The following is a 20,897-nucleotide window of genomic DNA, read 5'->3' on the forward strand; positions in this document are numbered from 1 at the left end:
TATGGCCTGGAAAAGCAGCAGAATATGCCCCAAGTGCTTGGGCCCCTGCACCCACGTGGGAGACCCAGAAGGAGCTCCTGGCTCCAGGCTTCAGATTGGCCCAGCTCTGGCCATTATGGCCATTTGGGGAATGAACCAGTGGATGGAAAACTTCTCTCTCTGTCTGTAACTCTGCCTCTCAAATAAACCTTAAAAGAAGAAGAGGCCTGAAAAGGGGAAGCCAAAACACGGAGGCACGCAGAGTCTGCACTTCTCCCTCCCAGACTCCTTTCTTCTCACCACAATGAATGACATCACAGCTCTGTGGCAGATGACACCCTTTCTGTCCAAAAAATGGGCAGACTGCAGCCACCCAAGCCAGATTCCGAACAAAAAAGATCAAGAATGAACAGTGTGTACTGGCAGGAGTATAAAGGCAATGGTACAGAGGTATCTAAGTGTGGCACTGGGGGTTTCATCAAGGAATGAGAGGAATCTAGCTCATCCCAAGAGGGCAGATAAGTTCTACAGCTCAGTTTGGGGAAAGGGAAGAGAATGGGCCCTAAACAGGGGTTCCCTGTGTGCTTTGGGAGGACTGGCTGAGAAGACGGGCCTGACCATCCAGCCAGGGGGGAAGAATGAAAGGGGCAGAGCAGTGTTACAGGGATAATAAATAAAAGACACCCCCCGCCCCCACCAAAGCAGCGGCATATGTTGGGCACTGTATTTTTTTTTTTTAAGATTTTATTTATTTATTTGAAAGGCAGAGTTACAGAGAGGCAGGGAGGAAAGAAAGAGAGGTCATCCATCCGTTGGTTCACTCCCCAGATGGCCACAATGGCCACAGTTGGGCCGATCCAAAGCCAGGAGCCAGGAGCTTCTTCTGGGACTCCATGGCCATAGCAGAGAGCTGGACCAGAAGTAGAGCAGCTGGGACTCAAATCAGTGTCCATATGGGATGCCAGTACTGCAGACAGTGGCTTTACGCACTACACTACTGCATCAGCCCCTGTCAGGCACTCTTAATGCCTAACATGGCTTAACTCATTTCCTCCTCATCCCAATCCTATGGTGCAGGTGCCATTATTGTCCCATTGTAGAGATGGGCAAGCTGAGATCCAGCAAAGTTTAGAACCCAGCCCAGTGTCACACAACTAGCAAGGAACAGACCCAAGAGGCTTGGTTCTAGATCCCATGATATGATCCATCCACCTGTATACACATGCCCACTCTAGAGCCAGGAGTCTAAATAGTTGAGTAAACGTTATTTGAGCGCTCCCATGTGCCAAGCATTGATTTAGGCACTGGAAGCATGAGTGAGACAGATACGATCACTCCTCCGAGGAGCTGGCATTCCAGTGTGAAGGACAAGTAACAAAAAAGTGACTGACCCAAGGAGATCATTTCAACTGTGATACAGGTCATGGAGGTAAAGCAGGAGAGAGGGTGAGAGACAAGCATGGGGAGGGAGGTGACATGGGAGGGGACAGCCAGGAAAGGGCTCTCCAGCGACAGGACGTTGGAGTGGACCCGGAAGGGTGAGAAGGGACCAGCCACTCGGACGCTGAGAGGAGAGCTAGCCAGTAGGAAGGAACAGCCAGTTCAAAGGCCCGCAGGCAGGGACGTGAGTGCCGTGTGGAGTACGAGGGGCACTTGGGGGTGAAGGGGGAGTAGGTGAAGTAGTTGCAACCGCAGCACTCACACTTCCAAGCTGGTCCAGCCTCCTGACCAGTGGTTACGTCAACCTTTCCGGTAACAGAAACCACATTTCCCAGGTTGCCTCTTAGACTTGAATGGCACACTTGATCAGTGCCTGGGGGAAACAGATGAAATCCCAATCTCCCCCTCTTCAGCAGCGCCCCTGGCATAGCCCACCCAAATCCTAACAGACACTGCTCCTTCTCCAATTCCTCCCTGCCGCCAAGGATCAGCCCCTGAATGAGAACTGGGTTTGATGTCAGCTCACTCACTCCCCAGTCCTGGCAAGTTACTTAGGCTGGATTTCTCATCCGTGACATCAGGGAAAGGTAGGTTGGCAGCAAGAACGAAATGAGACGATGCCCAGGGCCTGGCACCTGGTGACCACTCGGGCAGGGCCAGCTCCTGGTGCAGATGCAGGCGTGAGCCCTGGTGAGTGCCCACACGGCATCAGCAGAGATTTGCTTGTAGACCTCAACTCCCAACTTCCATGCTGTCACTGACACTTGGCATCACGTAGGGCTGCCAATTCTTACCGACAATTCCATGGACACTATGTCTGTAACAGCGCCATTGTTTCTAAGGGAGAGCTAACATCTTCCCCTGTCTGTTGTATACCAGGCTGTATGCTAATGGCTTACAGGATGACTTAATTTAACCCCCACAGTACCCAATGAGCCAGGTGCTTATCACTGAGGTCCCCATTTACGGAAGAGGAAAAGTAAAGCTGGCTCAGAGAAAAGACATATATGGGGGTCTCCAGAAAGTCCACAGAAATACCTATCATGAAAAAGCTGCACAGATTTCAAAACTTTTTGCACAAAAATAAATTTTACTTTTAACTCCATTTCCATGAACTTTTTCGAAGTCTCCTTGTAACTTGTCCAGGGTCATGTGAATAGGAAATGCAGAGCTGAGATCTGAACTAAGCACAGCATTTACTCCTCAATGCAGATAGTATTTGGTGAACACCTGCTATGCTACACACTACGTTAGGAGCAGAGAAAAAGACATAATCTGGGGCCAGCGCTGTGGCATAGTGGGTAAAGCTGCCGTCTGTGGTGCCAGCATCCCATATGGGCACCAGTTCAAGTCCTGGCTGCTCCACTTCCCATCCAACTCTCTGCTATGGCCTGGGAAAGCAGTAGAAGATGGCCCAAGTGCTTGGGCCCCTGGACCTGCATGGGAGACCAGGAAGAAGCTCCTGGCTCCTGGCTTAGGATCAGCGCAGCTCCGGCCATTGCAGCCATCTGGGGAGTGAACCAGTGGATGGAAGACCTCTTTCTGTCTTTCTCTCTCTCTCTCTCTCTCTCTCTGCCTCTGCCTTTCTGTAATTCTGGCTTCAAATAAACAGTAAATCTTTAAAAATTTTTTTTAAAGAGACATAATCTAATACTAGTTCGAATAGTGTCCTCCCAAATCCCATGTCAATCCAGAACCTGTGACTGTGGCCTTACTTGTAAACGGGGTCCTTACAAGTTAAGACCAGCTCATACTGGATTAGGGTGGGTCTCGAATCTGTAATTGGCATCTTTAGTAGAAGGAGGAAATTCGGCCACAGGCAAGGAGAACACCATGTAACAACCAAGGAAGAGCTGGAGTCTCCAAGACAAGAACCCCAAAGATGGCCAGCAGACCCCAGAGTTGGGAAGCAGGTAAGAAACAGTCTCTCCCACAGAGCTTCCTGAACCAAACGGCTGGCACCTTGGTTTTGAGCTTCCAGCCTCCTGAACTGTGAAACCATGCACTCTTGTTGTTTCTCCCATCCAAGTGCTAACCAGGCCTGACCCGGCTTAGCTTCCAAGATCAGATGAGATTGCACATGCTCAAGGGAGTATGGCCATAGATCATTCCTGCTGTTTCATGCCTCTCCGTGAGCTCATGCCCGCGATGCTAGCAAAAGCAGACACCAGAAAAGGGAGACAAGAGAAGAGAGTTAAGGCCGGCTCCGCGGCTCACTAGGTTAATCCTCCACCTTGCGGCGCCGGCACACCGGGTTCTAGTCCCGGTCGGGGCGCCGGATTCTGTCCCGGTTGCCCCTCTTCCAGGCCAGCTCTCTGCTGTGGCCCGGGAGTGCAGTGGAGGATGGCCCAAGTACTTGGGCCCTGCACCCCATGGGAGACCAGGATAAGCACCTGGCTCCTGCCATCGGATCAGTGCGGTGTGCCGGCCGCAGCGCGCCGGCCATGGCAGCCATTGGAGGGTGAACCAACAGCAAAGGAAGACCTTTCTCTCTGTCTCTCTCTCTCACTGTCCACTCTGCCTGTCAAAAAAATTAAAAAAAAAAATTAAAAAAAAAAAAAAAGAGAAGAGAGTTAAGTGGCACTTGGGCTCAGTCTGGCAGTAAGAGTTCCTGTCTGAGAACCATGGCTGCCCACTGGCCATGAGCAGGCAGTGGGAGGGGCCCACAATGAATCAGCCAGGGCCCCACAGGAAGCCTGGCTTTCCTGTCTTCAAAGCACAGAGCAAGGCCGTCCACCTGGCCACAGCCACAGAGCTCAGCTAGAGAGGAGACTGTCCTGAGAGATGCAAACATAGGCACGCCCACCAAATTCTGTCTACCTCTGACCTCTGAGACACCTTTTCTGTTTGGGCAGAGCTGGTGGTGACAGCTCACAGGCAAAATGCCCAGGCCTCAAACTCTCAGCTTAAATATTGGGCTGGATATTTCCCCCGGGACACTGACAACACACGTTCCTAAGTATTTGGCTACCCAGGTCTTTATGAGGATCTGGCAAGCGCTACCTGTGGTTTAACGCTCTCCCCCAGGAACCACCTCCCACCTGCACAACGTGGGGAGACACTTCAGAGCAGTTTAAACCCCTAAGGCCCATTTACTCATGAATAAGTGTTTATTAACTGTCCACTATGCATGAGGCCCTGTGCTATGCACATGCTAGGAATACAAGGAGGTCAAATAGACAAGGCCCTTTTTGTCCTGAAGTCCAGAGCTGGAGGGAGATACATGGGTTTTGGCAGCCACCCTGACGATTGCCACAATCAGACGGCTGGAGACAATAGTTCAGGAGACCAAAGCCTAGAGTGCAGATGTCAGCCGGGCTGGGTCTTCTGGAAGCTCTGGGGAGGATCTGTTCCTTCTCTCTCTCTCTCCTGGCTTCCTGTGGTTGCCAGCAGTCTTTGGCTTATGGTGACATCATTCCAGTTTCGGCCTCTGTCTCCAGGTGGCCTTCGTCTCTCCGTGTTTCTCTGTCCTCTCCTCTCCTTATAAAGACACTAGGTGTTGGATTAAGGATCCACTCTGAATTGATTTTTTGCCATCAAGATCACTAACTAATTACATTTCCAAATAAGTCTCCTTCTGGGGTTCCGGTGGCTGTGAATTGGCGGTAAGAGGTGGAGACAGTGCTATTCTACCCAACAGACACACTGCTCGAGCACAGACCACGAGAAGAGCAGTGCACGGTAAGCCTGACGCATCTGAGAAGGTTTGCCAGACGAGCCCAAGTGGAGCTGTGACCTAAACAGTGAGCAGAAGCTCCTGGAACAGAGGAAGTGGACAGCACACCTGAACAAGGAGCTCATTGCATGGACGAGGCCCACCTGGAGGAGGCAACAACAGAGTCAGCCAGAAGACAGAGGGGCAGTGAAGGACACGAGTTTATAAGATGCTGTTGGGGCTGGCACTGTGGCGTAGCAGCTAAAGCTGCCACCTCAGTGCTGGTATCTCATATGCGCACCGGCTTGAGTCTTGGCTGCTCCACTTCCGATTCAGCTCTGCTATGGCCTGGGAAAGCAGTAGAAGATGGCCCAAGTCCTTGGGCCCCTGCACCTGCATGGGAAGCCCGGAAGAAGCTCCTGGCTCCTGGCTTCAGATCGGCAAAGCTCTGCTGTTGCGGCCAGTTGGGGAATGAACCATCAGATGGAAGACTCTCTCTCTCTCTCTCTCTCTCTCTCCCTCTCTTTCTCTCTCTGCCTCTCCTCTCTCTGTGTAACACTGACTTTCAAATAAATATTAAAAAAAAAATGCTGTCAGCTGTTAGGATGTTGTCCTTAGGGCCGCAAAACATCTTTGAGAGACTGGATGTGGAGGGGTGTTTCTAGAAGGTTCACTCGGCTAAGGTGAGGAAGATGAAATGCAGGGGGTAAGACCAGAAGCAGGGACCCTCCCCTCCACCCCCCAGGAGCCCCTATCTCAAGGGAAAAGCTCCGGGCTTGATGATGCGAGTGGCTGTGCAGAGGCCAGGGCCCTCAGTAGCTCCCCAGAGCGATTCCCACCAAGCCCACTGTGTGCAGGCCAGCTAGAGCAACGCCAGCCCAAGAGCAAAACCCAGAAGTTGAGACACTGTGACACCTGCTCTCTGTGGGGACAGCGGCTAGACTTTTTAACAAAAATCTAGACTGGCTGTTTCACAAACACTTCACCCCATCAGACGCGCCCGCGCCCTCTCTGCCGCCCCTATGCGTCCAGTGTGCCTTCAACCTAAGTCCTGGCTACTCCCAAGTAAGCACGTGCATCTCATGGACTCACAGTTGCTCTTCAAAGGCCACTGGCTCCCGGTTGGCATTTGAGGTGGAGCAGTTAAGCCGCCACCTCCCATAGAAGCGCTGGTTCCAGTCCCGGCTGCCCCACTTCTGATCCAGCTCCCTGCTAACGCGCCTGGAAAAGCAGCGGAAGATGGGGCCCTGGCACCCCCATGGGAGATGAGGATGGAGTTCCTGCCTCCTGACTTTAGTGTGGCCCAGTCCCAGCCATTGCAGCCTTCTGGGGAGTGAGGCAGCGGATGGAGGATCTTTCTCTCTGTGTCTCTTCCTCTCTGCCATCCTGCTTTCAAATAAATCTTCAAAAAAATGTTTTAGGGACCAGCACTGCAGCACAGCGGGTAAGGCCACCACCTGCAGTGCCGGCATCCCATATGGGTGCTGGTTCAAGTCCCAGCAGCTCCACTTCCCATCCAGTTCTCTGCTACGGCCTAGGAAAGCAGCGGAAGATGCCCCAAGTCCTTGGGCCCTGTGGGAGACTCAGAAGCTCCTGGCTCCTGGCTTCAGATTGGCGCAGCTCTGCTGTTGCAGCCAGTCGGGGAAAGAACCATCAGATGGAAGACTCTCTCTCTCTCTCTCTCTCTCTCTCTCTCTCTCTCTCTGCCTCTCCTCTCTCTGGGTAACTCTGACTTTCAAATAAACAAATAAATCTTTTTAAAAAAATGTTTTAGCAAAGGCTGCTGGCTCCCATCAGTCCCTAGGCTGGGTTCCACACCCCACCTCCCCACTACTCTGAAAGCTCCTGCCGCAGGCTCACAGACTCCTTGCCTGCGATTCTTACTTTGGTTTCGCTCTGTCTTCTCTGCTTGGAACACACACGAACACACAATCAATACCATCAGAGGCTTTCCTCAGGACACTGCACTGGCCGCCAACCTACTCAGACAGCTAATGAAACCAACGTGGGTCTGTCAGCGGATCTTTAAATGCTTTACCCAGTCCCCTCCCCCCACCAGAATCGGGGTAAGGCACCCAAAGAGACGCCGGCCTGGCATCCCTAAGGCTCACCTCATTCCTTGCGAGGCCATCTCGTCGAGGTTGGCCGTGTCCTTTGTTTCTGCCCAGTTTGCTCCCAGGTCGCCCCAGCCCATGTCATCGGCCAAAATGATCACGAAATTCGGTTTCCGGTCTTCTGCTTTCCCACTGGTGTGAAAATCCACGAGAGGATACAGAAAGCCTGAGAAGCTCACTCCCACCAACAGAACCTTGAGGAAGAGCCAGCCCATGGTGGGACAGATGGGGCTTCCGGCTCTCTGGAGTGATGGCAGGGGGACAGTTCTCCCAAGAGTGCACTTTCAAGGCAGGAGGTCCCTGGGGAGCAAGGCTGACGTTCGCCAGATGGTGCCAGTGGCCGTGGGGATGAGGGCGGGGATGAGGGCTCCAGGGATGGAGGGGGGCTCCTGAAATGAGGTGCCCTCCTGGAATTCTAGTTCAGGAGGCAGGGAAGTCGCAACACCTGCCGTGGCTGGAGCCTCTGCTGGGAATGGCTCCCACTGCAGCTCAACAGTCAGGTGGCTGAGGGCAACAGTCAGACCTCAGTGTCACTGAGGTGCTCGGTCACTTAGAAAGTGACCCCTTCTGTATTCTGGGACATCAGCATCGCAGCACAAGCCTCTCCGTCGGTTGGGGACTCCACCTGGCGACTACAGGAAAAACTCTGGCATCTGCAGAACACCTGGATGTTTGAGAAACCACAGACAGCCCCGAATGCATTTCTGAGTTCCAGATGGTTGAGGGCTTCAAGTTTCTGTGAGGTTTCCTGAAATGACAAAAATTGACAAGCAAATAGAGTTACAACGGCCAGGGCAGCTGTGTTTTACTCAGTAGCTTAGGAAATAATGGCTTTTCCATGTTAGCAGATGGTTTCCTTCTTACTTGAATATTTTAACTGGTTCATCAGTTTCTCCACCTGAAAAATAGCAATGATGATACCATGTGCAACAGACCTGTAGTTACAGCACTGGAAGCGGCACTGGAGAGGGTCTGTCTCAACCCTGTCACCATGCACAGGACGCTAGTGGGGCAAGGACCAGCCCCCAGCAATGTTAAAACCCAGCGTTCCCCCACTCTGACCCCCGCATTTCTCTGGCTCAAAGACATTCTCACATCAATTGTGTCCTTACCAAACCCACTGAGACATCTAGAAGAAAGAGAAAGACCCTTATTATCAAGATATGATTCTTTGTAGCAGTCACACTATCACCTAACATCTCCTTATACAATTCTGGACAGAAATCAATTTGGAGAAAAATGTTTGAAAAAGTGAATCATGCATGCTAGGTGGAGAATACATGGGCTGGTCATCATACACCTCTTTCCATTTTGTTCTATGTTTGTGATTTTCACAATGTTAAAAAATGTTTTCAAAAAACTGCTTAATGGAAATGCGTCCCTTTTCATCCTGAACTTGCAATTCTAATTGTTTTTTTTTAAGATTTATTTATTTGAGAGTCAGAGTGATAGAAAGAGAAAGATATTGTACATCCATTGGTTCACCCCTCTAATCCCTACAATAGCAGTCAGGGATTGGCCAGGCCAAACCCAGGAGCCAGGAATTCCATCCAGGTCTTGAATGTGGGTGGCAGGCACCCAAGTACTTCATCCATCACCACTGTCTCCCAGGGTGTGCATCAGCAGGAAGCTGGAACAGAAGCAGAGGAACCAGGACTCAAACCCAGGCACTCTGATATGGGATGTGGGCATCCCAACAGTGGTTTCACACATCCTGCCCCAATGTCTGCCCCAATGTAATTTTTAATAAGAAAATCTGAAGACATTGTTCAACCACTTCTGACACTTAGATATACACATGAATTCGCTGTAGAGATTATATTTATCAAAATGCAGATATCGGGGCCAGAGCTATGGCACAGCTGGTTGAGCTGCCATTGCAGAACTGGCATCCCATATGGGTGCTGGTCCAAGTCCCAGCTGCACCACTTCTGATCCAGCTTCCTGCTAATGCGCCTGGGTAAGTAGCAGAAGATGGCCCCAATGCTTGGGCCTCTGCACCCATGTGGGAGACCCAGAAGAAGCTCCTGGCTCCTGGCTTCAGCCTGTTCTAGCCCCAGTTGTTGCGGACATTTGGGGAGTGAACCAGTGGATGGAAAATCCCTCTGTGTCTCTCCTTCTCTCTCTCTGCCTTTCAAATAAATAACTGAATCTTAAAAGCAAAATAAAATGCAAACATCATGGGTAAGGCTGGGACATGGGAGCCATATTTTTTTTGTTTTAGATTTATTTATTTATCTGAAAGGCAGTTACACACACATGCAGAGAGGAGAGAGAGAGAGAGATCTTCCATGCACTGATTCACTCTCCAAATGTCTGCAATGGCCAGGGAGGGCCAAGCCCAAGCCAGGAATCGAGAACTCCATCCAGGTCTCCCACGTGGATGGCAGGGGCTCAAACACTTGAGCCATCTTCTGCCGCCCTCCCTGGGTCATTAGCAGGGAGCTGGGGATGGAAAATGGAGAAGCCAAGACATGAACTGGCACTTTGACATGGGACGCAGCCCACTGTGCCACAACACGGCTCCCAAGACCTGTGCTTCTAACAGCTTCCGGTGTGAGGTCTAGAGCCAGTCCTTGGGTCACATTTTGAGTAACAACGTGTCTGAAGGTAAAAACTTTATGAGTTTGGTCCTCAAGAAAAAAAAAGGAGGGAGAGGAACTTAACCTAATTAGAGATGAGTCAGCTTTAGCGGACAAACACAAAGCAACTTATCAGACTGAGTGTTGACAGGCAGGAATTGAAAGTTACACTTTTGACTGCAGGGTGCAAATAGAACTGAGAATAAAGCCCTATTACCCTTAAGAGCTCTAAAATCGCAAGTTTAGTAAAGACACACAGAGTTGAAATTCTAGAGTCTAGATCAAATGAAAAACTGAGTTGAACACCTAACCCACAGAAGGGATGAAAAGAGAGCCAGTTTGTAAAATATACAGATGCTACAGGGGCTGGATTTGTGACAGATACCATGTCTGTCTAGTTACACATCCCTGCAACCAACCCAATGGTCAACCCATGTGGATGGGTATGGTTGGATATATATACATTCTGGAAGACCCAGATAAAAATCAAAGCATGGACAGATATGTACTTAATCAAAATAAAAGGAAGTCCAAGTAAACAGTCATGGTCATCTGGAGGCCAATAAATCAATTGTTCAGAAAAGCAAATTCTTCTGTTTCCCAAATGGAGATTTATTTCAAACTCAATTAGATTTGATGGGTATTTGTTGATCCAGAGGCTCCCAAAACCACCCCCTGTCTAGAAGAAAGAAGGCTCGCACGGGAAGAGTGCTTAACACACACCTGCTGACCTGCTGGCTAAATCCCAGCCTTGTCCTACTGGCTTCTGACCATGGGCAGCAGGCACAGGAGGCCTTTCTTCCTAAAGCTACTTAGCTTGCAATACTAGGGTGGCCTCATTCCTGGTCAATAATCCATTTTGGAATGACCCAACATACCAGACTTCTGGGATGGAGGAGGCGGAGAATTCACTTAAGAAAGAAGCTAAAATTAAGGTGGGATCATACATAGCTGTTTTTCTTCAGCATTCTGCGATAAAACATTCCTTTGAGGATTTTCAAAGAGAATCATTAATACAGTACTTAAAATGTTCATAGGATGGAAATAAGCTAACTTTGCCAGCACATCACTGCATTATCCTTTTCACCCACACCTCCAGGGAGACGTTTAATCCCCATTGATTTATTTATTTATTTTTAATACGGGGAAAAAGGCAAACCAGACATTCAAAGAACAGGCTCCAAGCCATGAACTTTGATTAGAATCCAACCCGAGAACTTGGAGCTCAGACGCCCTATAGACATTGGCCCTGCTTGCTACCCTCAGACCCTATGTGGTGCGACTTTCCCAACTTTTCCTTTATATATCACTCTCAGAAAGGAGAGTGGACAAGAGGCAAGAAGCACTCCTCCAGGCTGAGGAGGAAACAGGAAGTCTGGCCTATAAGGCAGGTCTCCTTCCTTCTGGGGAAGGTAGCTAGCTGACTGCTTACTCAACAAATCCTACAAGGGCCCACCTGCCCCTCCAGAGCAGGTGTCACTGACGGTGACAGAGCACTGCTGAGCACAAGGACCAACTGCTCCCCATGCCATAGAGTGAACTGCAACTGCCGATCAGCGGTACCGATGTCCTGTGTTCGTCTCTCCGAGCCCCGTTGCAAAGCAGGGATGCCGGGTAAGTTCGAGTTTGACTCTCCAGCTGTCGGCTTGTGTATGGGTACAGGCACCCAGCAGGCAGGCTGGAAGGCTAAGAAGGGCCAAGGGGCGAGCAGGTTAAGGCAACTTGGAGTTCTGCTGAACGGTGTCCGAATAACCCAGAGCTGGAAGTCCTTGGGCTTCCTGAACCACTTGCTGCATCACGGGACCCTGGCGCCCCATGGGCCCCCCTGTGGCCAAGAATCCTCCTAGAGAACCTTGAAAACAGCTGAAATAACAAGAAGGTCAGGCAGACCTTTCTGGCGGAGGGCTCTGTTGGTTTTCCGGAGACAAAGGCTTCTGATGAGCCGAAGCCAAAAAAGACAGCACAGCTAGGGGGAGCGTGTCTCTGGTTGCAGTGTCCTGGTGTTTCTGCCCGCCAAGTCAGAACACGGTCTCTGCACTGGCTGGGGGCCAGCAGTCACATGGGGGCCTCCTTTGGGTCTGAATGATTCTCCCATGCATTGTTACCGGTCCACCAAGTGTGTACTGAGTGGTAAGTCTTAATCCAGGCGCCATGCACACAGCCGCCAAGGAAACTGACCTGAACCCCCACCCTCACACCATCTACTTTTGGAAGGTGGTGGTGGGCTAGGGGTGAACTAAGTCACATGTGAGTACCAGAGGAAAAATCAAAGCAGGAAGGGGTTCACGAGTGTGGGGGGGTGAGCAGGTGCCAACTTAAAGATGACGGTGAGGTTCAATGCAAAAGAGTTATTGGTCTAAGGATCTGTAGGCAGTAAGGGAGTAAAGATCTGTGGAACTCACACAGACAAGGAATGGCAGACAAGGAAACCAAGAAAGGCCAAGGTCTAGTTCATAGGAGGAGCCGCAAAGAAGTCTCTGTGGCAGTGGAATGCAGATCAGGGAGTGTTCGATGGAGTCAGAGAAGACACAGAAAGGATTCGAAGCCAAAGGAGGGTAGGAGCAAGAGTGGCAAGAATCCCACGGGCTGCTCAGTTGAGAATACGCAAGTGCGAGGCAGGGCAGCAGGTAAGGGAAGAAGCTGAGACGTTGGAAATCTACTACATCAGTCCAGGTGAGCCAGGTGAGAGACAGAGCTAGCTAGGGTGAGGCAGGTGTAAGTGCCCAGGGCATAACATTTAAGGAGGTAGCACTCCCTCGCAGGTGGCCACCCTGTACTTGCAAGACTGAAGCAGTGAGTGCATCCTTAAATTTTGCCTCACCTTAGTCTGGGCCCAGGTGAACAGGAAAACCCAGTTTCCATCATAGTCGGGACAAAGAGTGATCTAATATTTACATGTAATAAACAACCTCACGGCCCCTTCCTACACTCCAACATATCAGAACGGAGCTGGCTCAACGTAGAAAACTGCTCTCTTTAGAGGACGGGGGAGAGGCCAGTGTTGCAGCACAGAAGGTTACTGGCATACCATGGAAGCACTAATTGGAGGCCCAGTTGCTCCACTTCTGATCCAGCTCCCTGCTAATGCACCTGGGAAAGCAGTGGAAAATGGCCCAAGTGCTTGGGCCCCTGCCACCCACGTGGGATACCTGGATGGAGTGCCAGGCTCCTGGCTTCAGCGTGGCTCAGCCTTGGCTGCTGGGACTATTTGGGGAGTGAAACTGTAGAATTGACCAAAGGATGCCAAGGACATCTTTGATTGAATGCCTCCTCCCAGGCTGGGAAAGCAATTCCATGTAGACAATTTAAATGCCTTTTTTTTTTTTAAACTTAGAGACCTCAGTCCAGACCCTGTTGTTGGAAATATCATGTCTGTGAACCCAGCGATGTCAGGAAATCCATCCACAGGGACCACAGGACACCTGCCTACTTTAGGCTGGCTGGAACCACCTGCTGGCACTGTGCACAGGAGGCCACGTGGCAGGAGCCCATTGGGAGAGCCAAGGTGGTGTCATCCCGCATATCTAAAATCTCAGTAGCCCCTGGGAGTTGGATCTTTGTCCTGGAATGACGAGCCTCTGACTGACACCGTTTCTCTCAACCTTTGTCCTCCACTTGAGAAGAAAATCCTGAGTGCTGTGGCCAAGGAGAAAGGAGTCAAGGTCAATTAAAGGACATCCTGCCCCTGAAAGCTTGGGTGCCAAATTCTTAAGAACTTTTGGAAAAGCTGCATGTACTCATTACTTGTTAAGTATTTTATGAGGGAAGTGGTCAACCCCGAGAAAATGGAGACAGTCACACACCACCACCCACATCCAGAGCCCAGTTATCAACACACGCCAGGGGCCTCCCCTTCCCACACTGTGTCATTCTGAAGAAAACCCTAGATGTCACGTGATCCCGTCCATAAATATTTCCATATGACTCTCTAGAAGACAAGTTCTTTTCAAATGCCTTTTAATACCTTTCTTTTAAACATGAACGGGGCAGGCATGTAGCCTCGTGGTTCAACATGTTCATGTCCCACGTTCAAGTGCCTGACTTCCTGCTAATGCAGACCCTGGGAGGCAGTGATGATGATCCAGATGATGGGGTTCCAGCCACCCATGTGGGAGACTCAGACTGAGTTTCTGGCTCCCCTGGCCGTTGCAGGTATATGGGGAATGAACCAGTAGATGGAACTCTGTCTCTCTTTTCTTTCTCAAATAAATATTTTTTAATTAGTAATTTCTAGTACCATCCAAAATCCAGTGTTCAAATGTCCTCCATTGTCTCATTTTTTTATAGTTGGTCTGTTCTAATCAGGATCTAAACAATGTCCACCACACATTGTACTGGGTATCTTGTCACTTATGGTCCCCCTTTTCCTTTTCCTGCAATAGATTTGCAAACTGTTGATCTGTCCTGGAAAAGGCCTCTCTTTCTGGACTTAGTGGATCCTATCCCCCACCAGATCATTCAGATGTGCCCCAGACTTCTGCTTTCTCTGCAAGCTGATGTGTAGATGAAGAAGTGAGATCAAATTTGGGTTCTATGTGTGTGTGTGTGTGTGTGTGTGTGTGTGTTAGTCTGGGGGGCAGGCCCACCTCCCACGTCTTGTCTCCTTGCCAGGTCAAGCATGTTCAATGTTCACGTGTCAAAGTTTCATTTTTTCCTTTGTCAGTTTTATATGAGCCTAGGGAATTGTCTCTGAAGTGCTATGGACTATCTCTTCTATTTTTGTGGATTTATCCTTGCCCTAGATCCATGCCACCTCGACAATAAAATGTTTTAGATTGTAACTCCCCATCCCTACCCCAAATTTATATCTTTAAGCTCTGATTCCCAAAGTCATGGCCTTTGGGAGGTAATAGGGATTCAATGAGGTTATGAGACTGGGACCCTTATGATTGGATTAATGTCTTTATAAGAGTGTTTTTTTCTCTTGACTGTGAGGCCATAGCAAGAAGGCTGCCATCCACAAGCCAGAAAGTGAGCTCTCAACAAGAATCAACTGGCCAACTCTTTCTTCTTACAATTTCTGTTGCTTAAGGTGCAGTCTGCAGTGTCATATTCCAGCATCCTGCGCACAGGCAGACAGGATGCCTCTAAAGCTTCATCTGAGAACTGCTGGGGCTGAGGCTGAAGTCAGGGGAAAACACTCAATTCAGTGAAGCAGTTACTTGGCCAGTTTGTCTTTTGGGAAATTGAGTTTTGCAACATGTCGCCTCTCTCCAGAAGAAAGTGTGTCCCACATTCAGCACAGCCACTTGCTGGCGGTATGACCTTAAAGGAGACACTGAATCTCTCTGTGCCTCAGTCTCCTCCCAAAGAGAGCCAGATTAGCTTCCTCAACCCCAAACACTACCTGAGAATGCAATAACCCAACCCACGTCCTTAAGTGCTCAGAAATGTTGGCTGTTGTTATTCCATTCCACAACTGTTTTGAGGACAAAAAGACAAATATGAGAACACTTTGAAAAAGTGCTATGCAAGCCCAGAGTGCTACTAAAATTAGCACTGAAATTATTCTGAGTGTTGATGGCAAAATCCAGACTCCCTTGCAGCTACCAGCGGAAAGCTCGCCAGAACCTGTCAGCGTGCCCTGCTATTGGATTCGGAGCCAGGGAAGGCAGAAGCTACGAACACCACAGTCACAAACAAGACCAACAGAAAAGGGAAGTCATTCCAGTTTGCATTTTCAAAGTTCCAAACTACAGTTCCCTATTACTCAATCCTGGGACTCTGTGCCATCCCGACTAACCCGGAGCCAGGTCCCTTGTGCCAGGCAGATTCTGGTGATAGCTGGCGTCCTCAGAGTACACTGTCTTTCAGCAGATGTGGTTTTGGATAATATAACCATGTGAGGTCAAGGCGGGTGGGTAGAGGGGAATTTCCCCTGTGCTGATGTGAAATGGGAAGTGGGGAGTACATATCAGGATCAGAAATATCCACAGGCACTGTGTCCACTTGGCTGGATGCTTGAGCCAGAAAGGGCCACAATGCTAGGATGCACACTGTGTCGGGCCAGGGGCCTCTGCGTGCTGTAGGCACGGCCTAATTTCAGCATCTTGGCCAGAGAGTGCTCAGTGTTTGCAGAATGACTGAATGAACATGAAGGATGACCCAGCCTGAAAACCCAGCCTTTCGGCAAGCTCCTTGATGACCTCGGTTCTTCCCCGATGACCGCGGTTCTCCTTGTCCAGCCACTCTTGCTTGTTCCTTTTCACCTGAGATTGCACCTGTTGAAATGCTGCTTCAGGCAGCACTCACACAGGAGTCCTGCCTTTCAAACTAAGAGTAAACACCTGGAGACAAGGGACCACATCTCCCCGCCGCCATGTGGTTCTGTGATCTGCGGGAGGACTGTGTTCAGAACTCACTGGGGGGCCGTGGAAGAGCAGGGGCTGCTTGGAGATGAACAAAGAGTGGGAGAGGGAAGGCGGAGTCCCCGACCGACTGGGTCCTGTCGGGTACCCCCTACCGAGCCCACCTCACAGAACCAGACTCTCCACAACCATGGCAGGGCAGGGCCCCTCCTGGCCTCTTGCCCACAACACAATCCTGCAGCACGCTGGTACCCTTTTGCATCATCCAGTGGCCACCTGGAAAAGCATGGATGCTCTTGCCCTAAAGGGTTAAAATAGAAGCTTACCACGGCACATGCTCCTGCTCCAGGGGACAGGGCAGTGCATCCGGGGAAGCCAGCCTCTCCCTCCACAAGGGAGATACAGTAGGAGAGCTGATTTTGATTCCTTGGGACAGGGCAGGTGGGGCTACTTCAACATCCATCCAGTGAAGGTTGATTTAAGCCTGATGGTCGCATCCACAGCAACTTGCCAGCAGAGCCAGTGAGATGTCACAACCCACCACCGCGTCGTAAAGCGTCACGTGACATGGATGTGTTCCCAAACGCAGCGTGCTTGACTTGATTTTGCTCGGAGAACTGGGGTCTGTTTTGAAAGAACTTTGGCAACACGCGGGAGACACTTTATAGGAGCCTCTGTTCCCCAGCCCCACCCCTCCTTTTAAGCAGCGAGAGTATGTCAGAACTACAGGAGCAGTAAATTACGAAGGCTGAGAAATCTGGGAACGAAATCTAGTGTTGAAATCAAATACAAGTTACTCCAGAGTTAATGAGTCACACCCAGTGATCCGTCATCAATACCGCACTGAGTGGTAAGCAGGCGCGAAAGAATTCAGATTGCAACAGGCCCCTGCTGCCACAGGTGAGGTGACCTCACTGTCCCCAAACAGGGCAGGCCCTGCCTTCCTCTGAGGCTGCTGGCTCATCCCTCCCCGGGCCCCTCGGGCCAGTCCTGCTATGATCCCCTCTGCCCGCGGTAGGGTTTACCCCTCTCCTAAACCCAAGGAGCCACGGGGTGCATCGAGGGAGCGTTCCAGAGCCTCTCCCTGAGCCTCACCCAGGCCACACCCGGCGCTAAGCCTCTCCTGCAACAGCCCTAGGGCTGGGTATTATCAGCACCTTCACGAGCTGCACCCCAGAAGCCCTTGGCAGATCTTCATATCCCCCCAGGAACATGCACACCCCTCCCCCCTGCAGGCCTCACCTTCCTACAGCTGTCAAGCGGGGTGGGGTGGGGAGAGCCACAAGCCACAAGGTAACCCCCGCCCCTCTACCTGGACTAGCAGCTCACTAAAAGGTTCCTAAGACAGCACTTGCTGAGGTTCTTGGCCTGCTGGAGAAACACAGATTCAAGTTTTAGAGCAAGAATTGGCTTCAGGGCTGGCATTGTGGTGTAACGGGTTAAGCCACCTCTTGCAATGCCGGCAGCCCATAAGGGCACCGGTTCCAGTCTCGGCTGCTCCGCTTCTGATCCAGCTCCTGCTTATGTGCCTGGGAAAGCAGCAGGAGATGGCCCAAGTGCTTGGGCCCCTGCTACCCACATTGGAGACCTGGAAGAAACTCCTGGCTCCTGGCTTCGGATCAGCTACAGCCATTTGGGGAGTGAACCAGTAGATGGAAGATCTCTCTCTTCTCTAACTCTGCCTTTCAAATAAAGAAAATTAAATTAAAAGACAGAATTGATTTCGATTAAACACAAGTGGCTTGCCCCCAGCACAGGCTGCCTGTAGGTGGGAAGACAGGTGGGAAGGGAGACAGAGAGAGAGAGGAAGAGTCAGCAAGGCCTCCCCCAGAAGCCTTTCCCCTTGCCCCTCCTTTTTCAACAGCTGCCTGAAGACGCAGCTCCTAGAAGCAGGCTCACGGGACCCTGCCCTCTGAGCTTGGGAGAGCTTGCTTGCTTGCTTGCTTGCTTTCAGATTTATTTATTTGAAAGTCAGAGTTACACAGAGGGAGAAGAGGCAGAAAGAGAGTTCACTCTGGTTCAGCTGGTTCACTCCCCAAATGGCTGCACGGCCAGAGCGGCGCCGATCTGAAGCCAGGAGCCAGGAGCTTCTACCGGGTCTCCCATGCAGGTCCAGGGGCCCAAGGACTTGGGTCATCTACTGCTTTCCCAGGCCATAGCAGAGAGCTGGATAGGAAGTGGAGCAGCCGGGTCTCGAACCAGTGCCCATATGGGATGCCGGCGCTTCACCAACAGCCCCGGCCCGAGAGGTTGCTTTCAATCCACTTATCCTGGATCAAGTTCTCCCAAGCTGGTAAATGCAGGGAGCTTATTTGCAAGCCAGGGTCATATCTGCCTAGCAACCCACCAGGAAGACTTGAAGGCCCATAACGTGGACCGAGAACAGGCAGGCCAACTCTGCACAAAGGAATCTGTTCTCATGCAAATGACCCAGGGCCAGAGGGCTAGGGGAGAAGGAGCTTCGGGCACAGCTCTGGAGAGCTGATTTTTTTCCCAAGAAGATACTGAGGGTCTTTTTCAGGGCATCATTATAGCCTCAGCTGCTGCAAAGGACGGACGGGGGTGGGGATGGGGGGTTCTGCCTGCTGCTTGGCTTCCAACAGACACAACAGAAGAAGCAGAGAGGGGAGCTGGGCCCTTAACTTAATTTCCTGATTTTTCTGGTCCTGGACTCCAGACTGCAAAGGTTCTTTTGTTCTTGTTTAGAACTAAACAGAGTTAGTTTTGTTTGGGGGGGTTGATTAGCATGGTAATGCAGTGCTTTCCCGGGAGAAGTGAAAAAAGCAAGGGTTTTCACGCTTGGTCTCGCTAGGATTGAGAGAACAAGGTGAAGCCAGTTTCTAACCAGAGTGGGCAAAATAATCGGTCTGCGGCTAGCAAGACTCGGCGGAGGCCACCTCCAGGTCCAAACACCACAGAGGCCACCTGTGAACCAGCTCCAGCTGCAAAGAGGGCCAGTGCATCTCAAGAAATGTGCAACCCTGGGAGAACCTCTCCAGTGCTCCATGCCTCAACTTTCCTCATCTGTAAATTGGGGCTAATCAATGTCCACTGTAGATTACTGATGGGGTTAAAATCACATGGATGATGGGACAGAGGGTAAAGCCACCGCCTGCAGTGCCTGCATTCCATAGGCCTGGGTTCCAGTCCCAGCTGCTCCACTTCTGATCCAGCTCTCTGTGTGGGAGACCCAGAAGAAGCTCCTGGCTTCGGATCGGCGCAGCTCCAGTCGTTGCGGCCATTTGGGGAATGAACCAGCGGATGGAAGATCTCTCTTTTTTTTTCCTCTCTCTGCCCCTGCTTCTCTGTAACTCTGCCTTTCAAATTAAAATAAATCTTAAGGCCGGCGCCGCGGCTCAATAGGCTAATCCTCCACCTAGCGGCGCCGGCACATCGGGTTCTAGTCCCGGTCGCAGTGCCAGATTCTGTCCCGGTTGCCCCTCTTCCAGGCCAGCTCTCTGCTGTGGCCAGGGAGTGCAGTGGAGGATGGCCCAAGTGCTTGGGCCCTGCACCCCATGGGAGACCAGGATAAGTACCTGGCTCCTGCCATCAGATCAGCGCAGTGCGCTGGCTGCAGCATGCCGGCCTCGGTGGCCATTAGAGGGTGAACCAACAGCAAAGGAAGACCTTTCTCTCTGTCTCTCTCTTTCACTGTCCACTCTGCCTGTCAAAAAAATAAATAAATAAATCTTAAAAAAAAGGGGGGGGGCCGGCTCTGTGGTGCTGTGGCATAGCGGGTAAAGCCACCGCCTGCAGTGCTGGCATCCCATATGGGTGCTGGTTCCAGTTCCAACTGCCCTACTTCCGATCCAGCTCTTCTGTGGCCTGGGAAAGCAGTGGAAGATGACCCAAGTCCTTGGACCCCTGCACCAATGTGGGAGATCCACAAGTTCATGGCTCCTGGCTTCAGACTGGCACAGCTCCAGCTGTTGTGGCCACCTGGGGAGTGAACCAGCGGATGGAAGACCTCTCTCTCTCTCTCTCTTTCTCTCTCTCGCTCTGCCTGTCCTTCTTTCTCTGTGTAACTCTTGCCTCTCAAATGAGTAAATAAATCTTAAAAAAAAAAAAAAAATCACATGGCTGGAGGCACATTTGGTTAAGCCACCGCTTGCAATGCTGGCTTCTCATATCAGAGTGCCAGTTCCCCACAATGCACCTGGGAAAGCAGGGAATGACAGCCCAAATACTTGGGATCCTGCCACTCATGTGGGAGACCAGGATGGAGTTCTGGGCTCCTGGCTTCAGACTGGACCAGCCTTCTGGCTGTCATGGCCACGTGGGTAGTGAACCAGCAGATGAAAGATCTCTCTGTCATTCCCTCTCTGTCGATTCTGTCAAATAAATAAACAAATATTTTTTGAAAAATCATATGGATGGTACTTAATATAGGATTGGGGACAAAGCAAACATTTTTAATAAGCGTTTTAATTAGTACTAGTAAACAGTAAGAGTAATAATGTATTAGCAGTAATGATACGTTATAAGAATTCTTATTGGCCGGCGCCGCGGCTCAGTAGGCTAATCCTCCACCTAGCGGCACCGGCACATCGGGTTCTAGTCCCGGTCGCGGTGCCGGATTCTGTCCCGGTTGCCCCTCTTCCAGGCCAGCTCTCTGCTGTGGCCAGGGAGTGCAGTGGAGGATGGCCCAAGTGCTTGGGTCCTGCACCCCATGGGAGACCAGGAGAAGCACCTGGCTCCTGGCTCCTGCCATCGGATCAGCGCGGTGCGCCGGCTGCAACACGCCAGCCGCGGCAGCCATTGGAGGGTGAACCAACGGCAAAGGAAGACCTTTCTCTCTGTCTCTCTCTCTCACTGTCCA

The 20,897-nt window shown here is 51.0% G+C and overlaps 1 protein-coding gene across 4 annotated transcripts in view; it reads right to left on the bottom strand.

Moving 5' to 3' along the window:
* ARSG (arylsulfatase G) overlaps positions 1 to 20,897 on the bottom strand; it is a 130,748-nt gene that overhangs the window by 79,062 nt on the left and 30,789 nt on the right. For 3 of the 4 annotated variants that reach the window (XR_007911558.3, XM_051825880.3, XM_051825882.3), the window contains exon 2: positions 7,186 to 7,936. Coding sequence is in view for 3 of the 4 variants with exons in the window: in XM_051825880.3 (XP_051681840.3) it covers positions 7,186 to 7,403 (218 nt within the window). In the remaining variant the exon portion in view is untranslated. Of the gene's footprint in view, positions 1 to 7,185; positions 7,937 to 16,404; positions 16,717 to 20,897 lie in introns of those variants that run through there. The other variant, XM_070060404.2, reaches the window with a different exon arrangement.

The sequence above is a fragment of the Oryctolagus cuniculus genome, chromosome 17 (assembly GCF_051225735.1).
Source record: "Oryctolagus cuniculus isolate XC-2025 breed Fujian yellow rabbit chromosome 17, ASM5122573v1, whole genome shotgun sequence".
In the NCBI taxonomy this organism is placed as follows: domain Eukaryota; kingdom Metazoa; phylum Chordata; class Mammalia; order Lagomorpha; family Leporidae; genus Oryctolagus; species Oryctolagus cuniculus.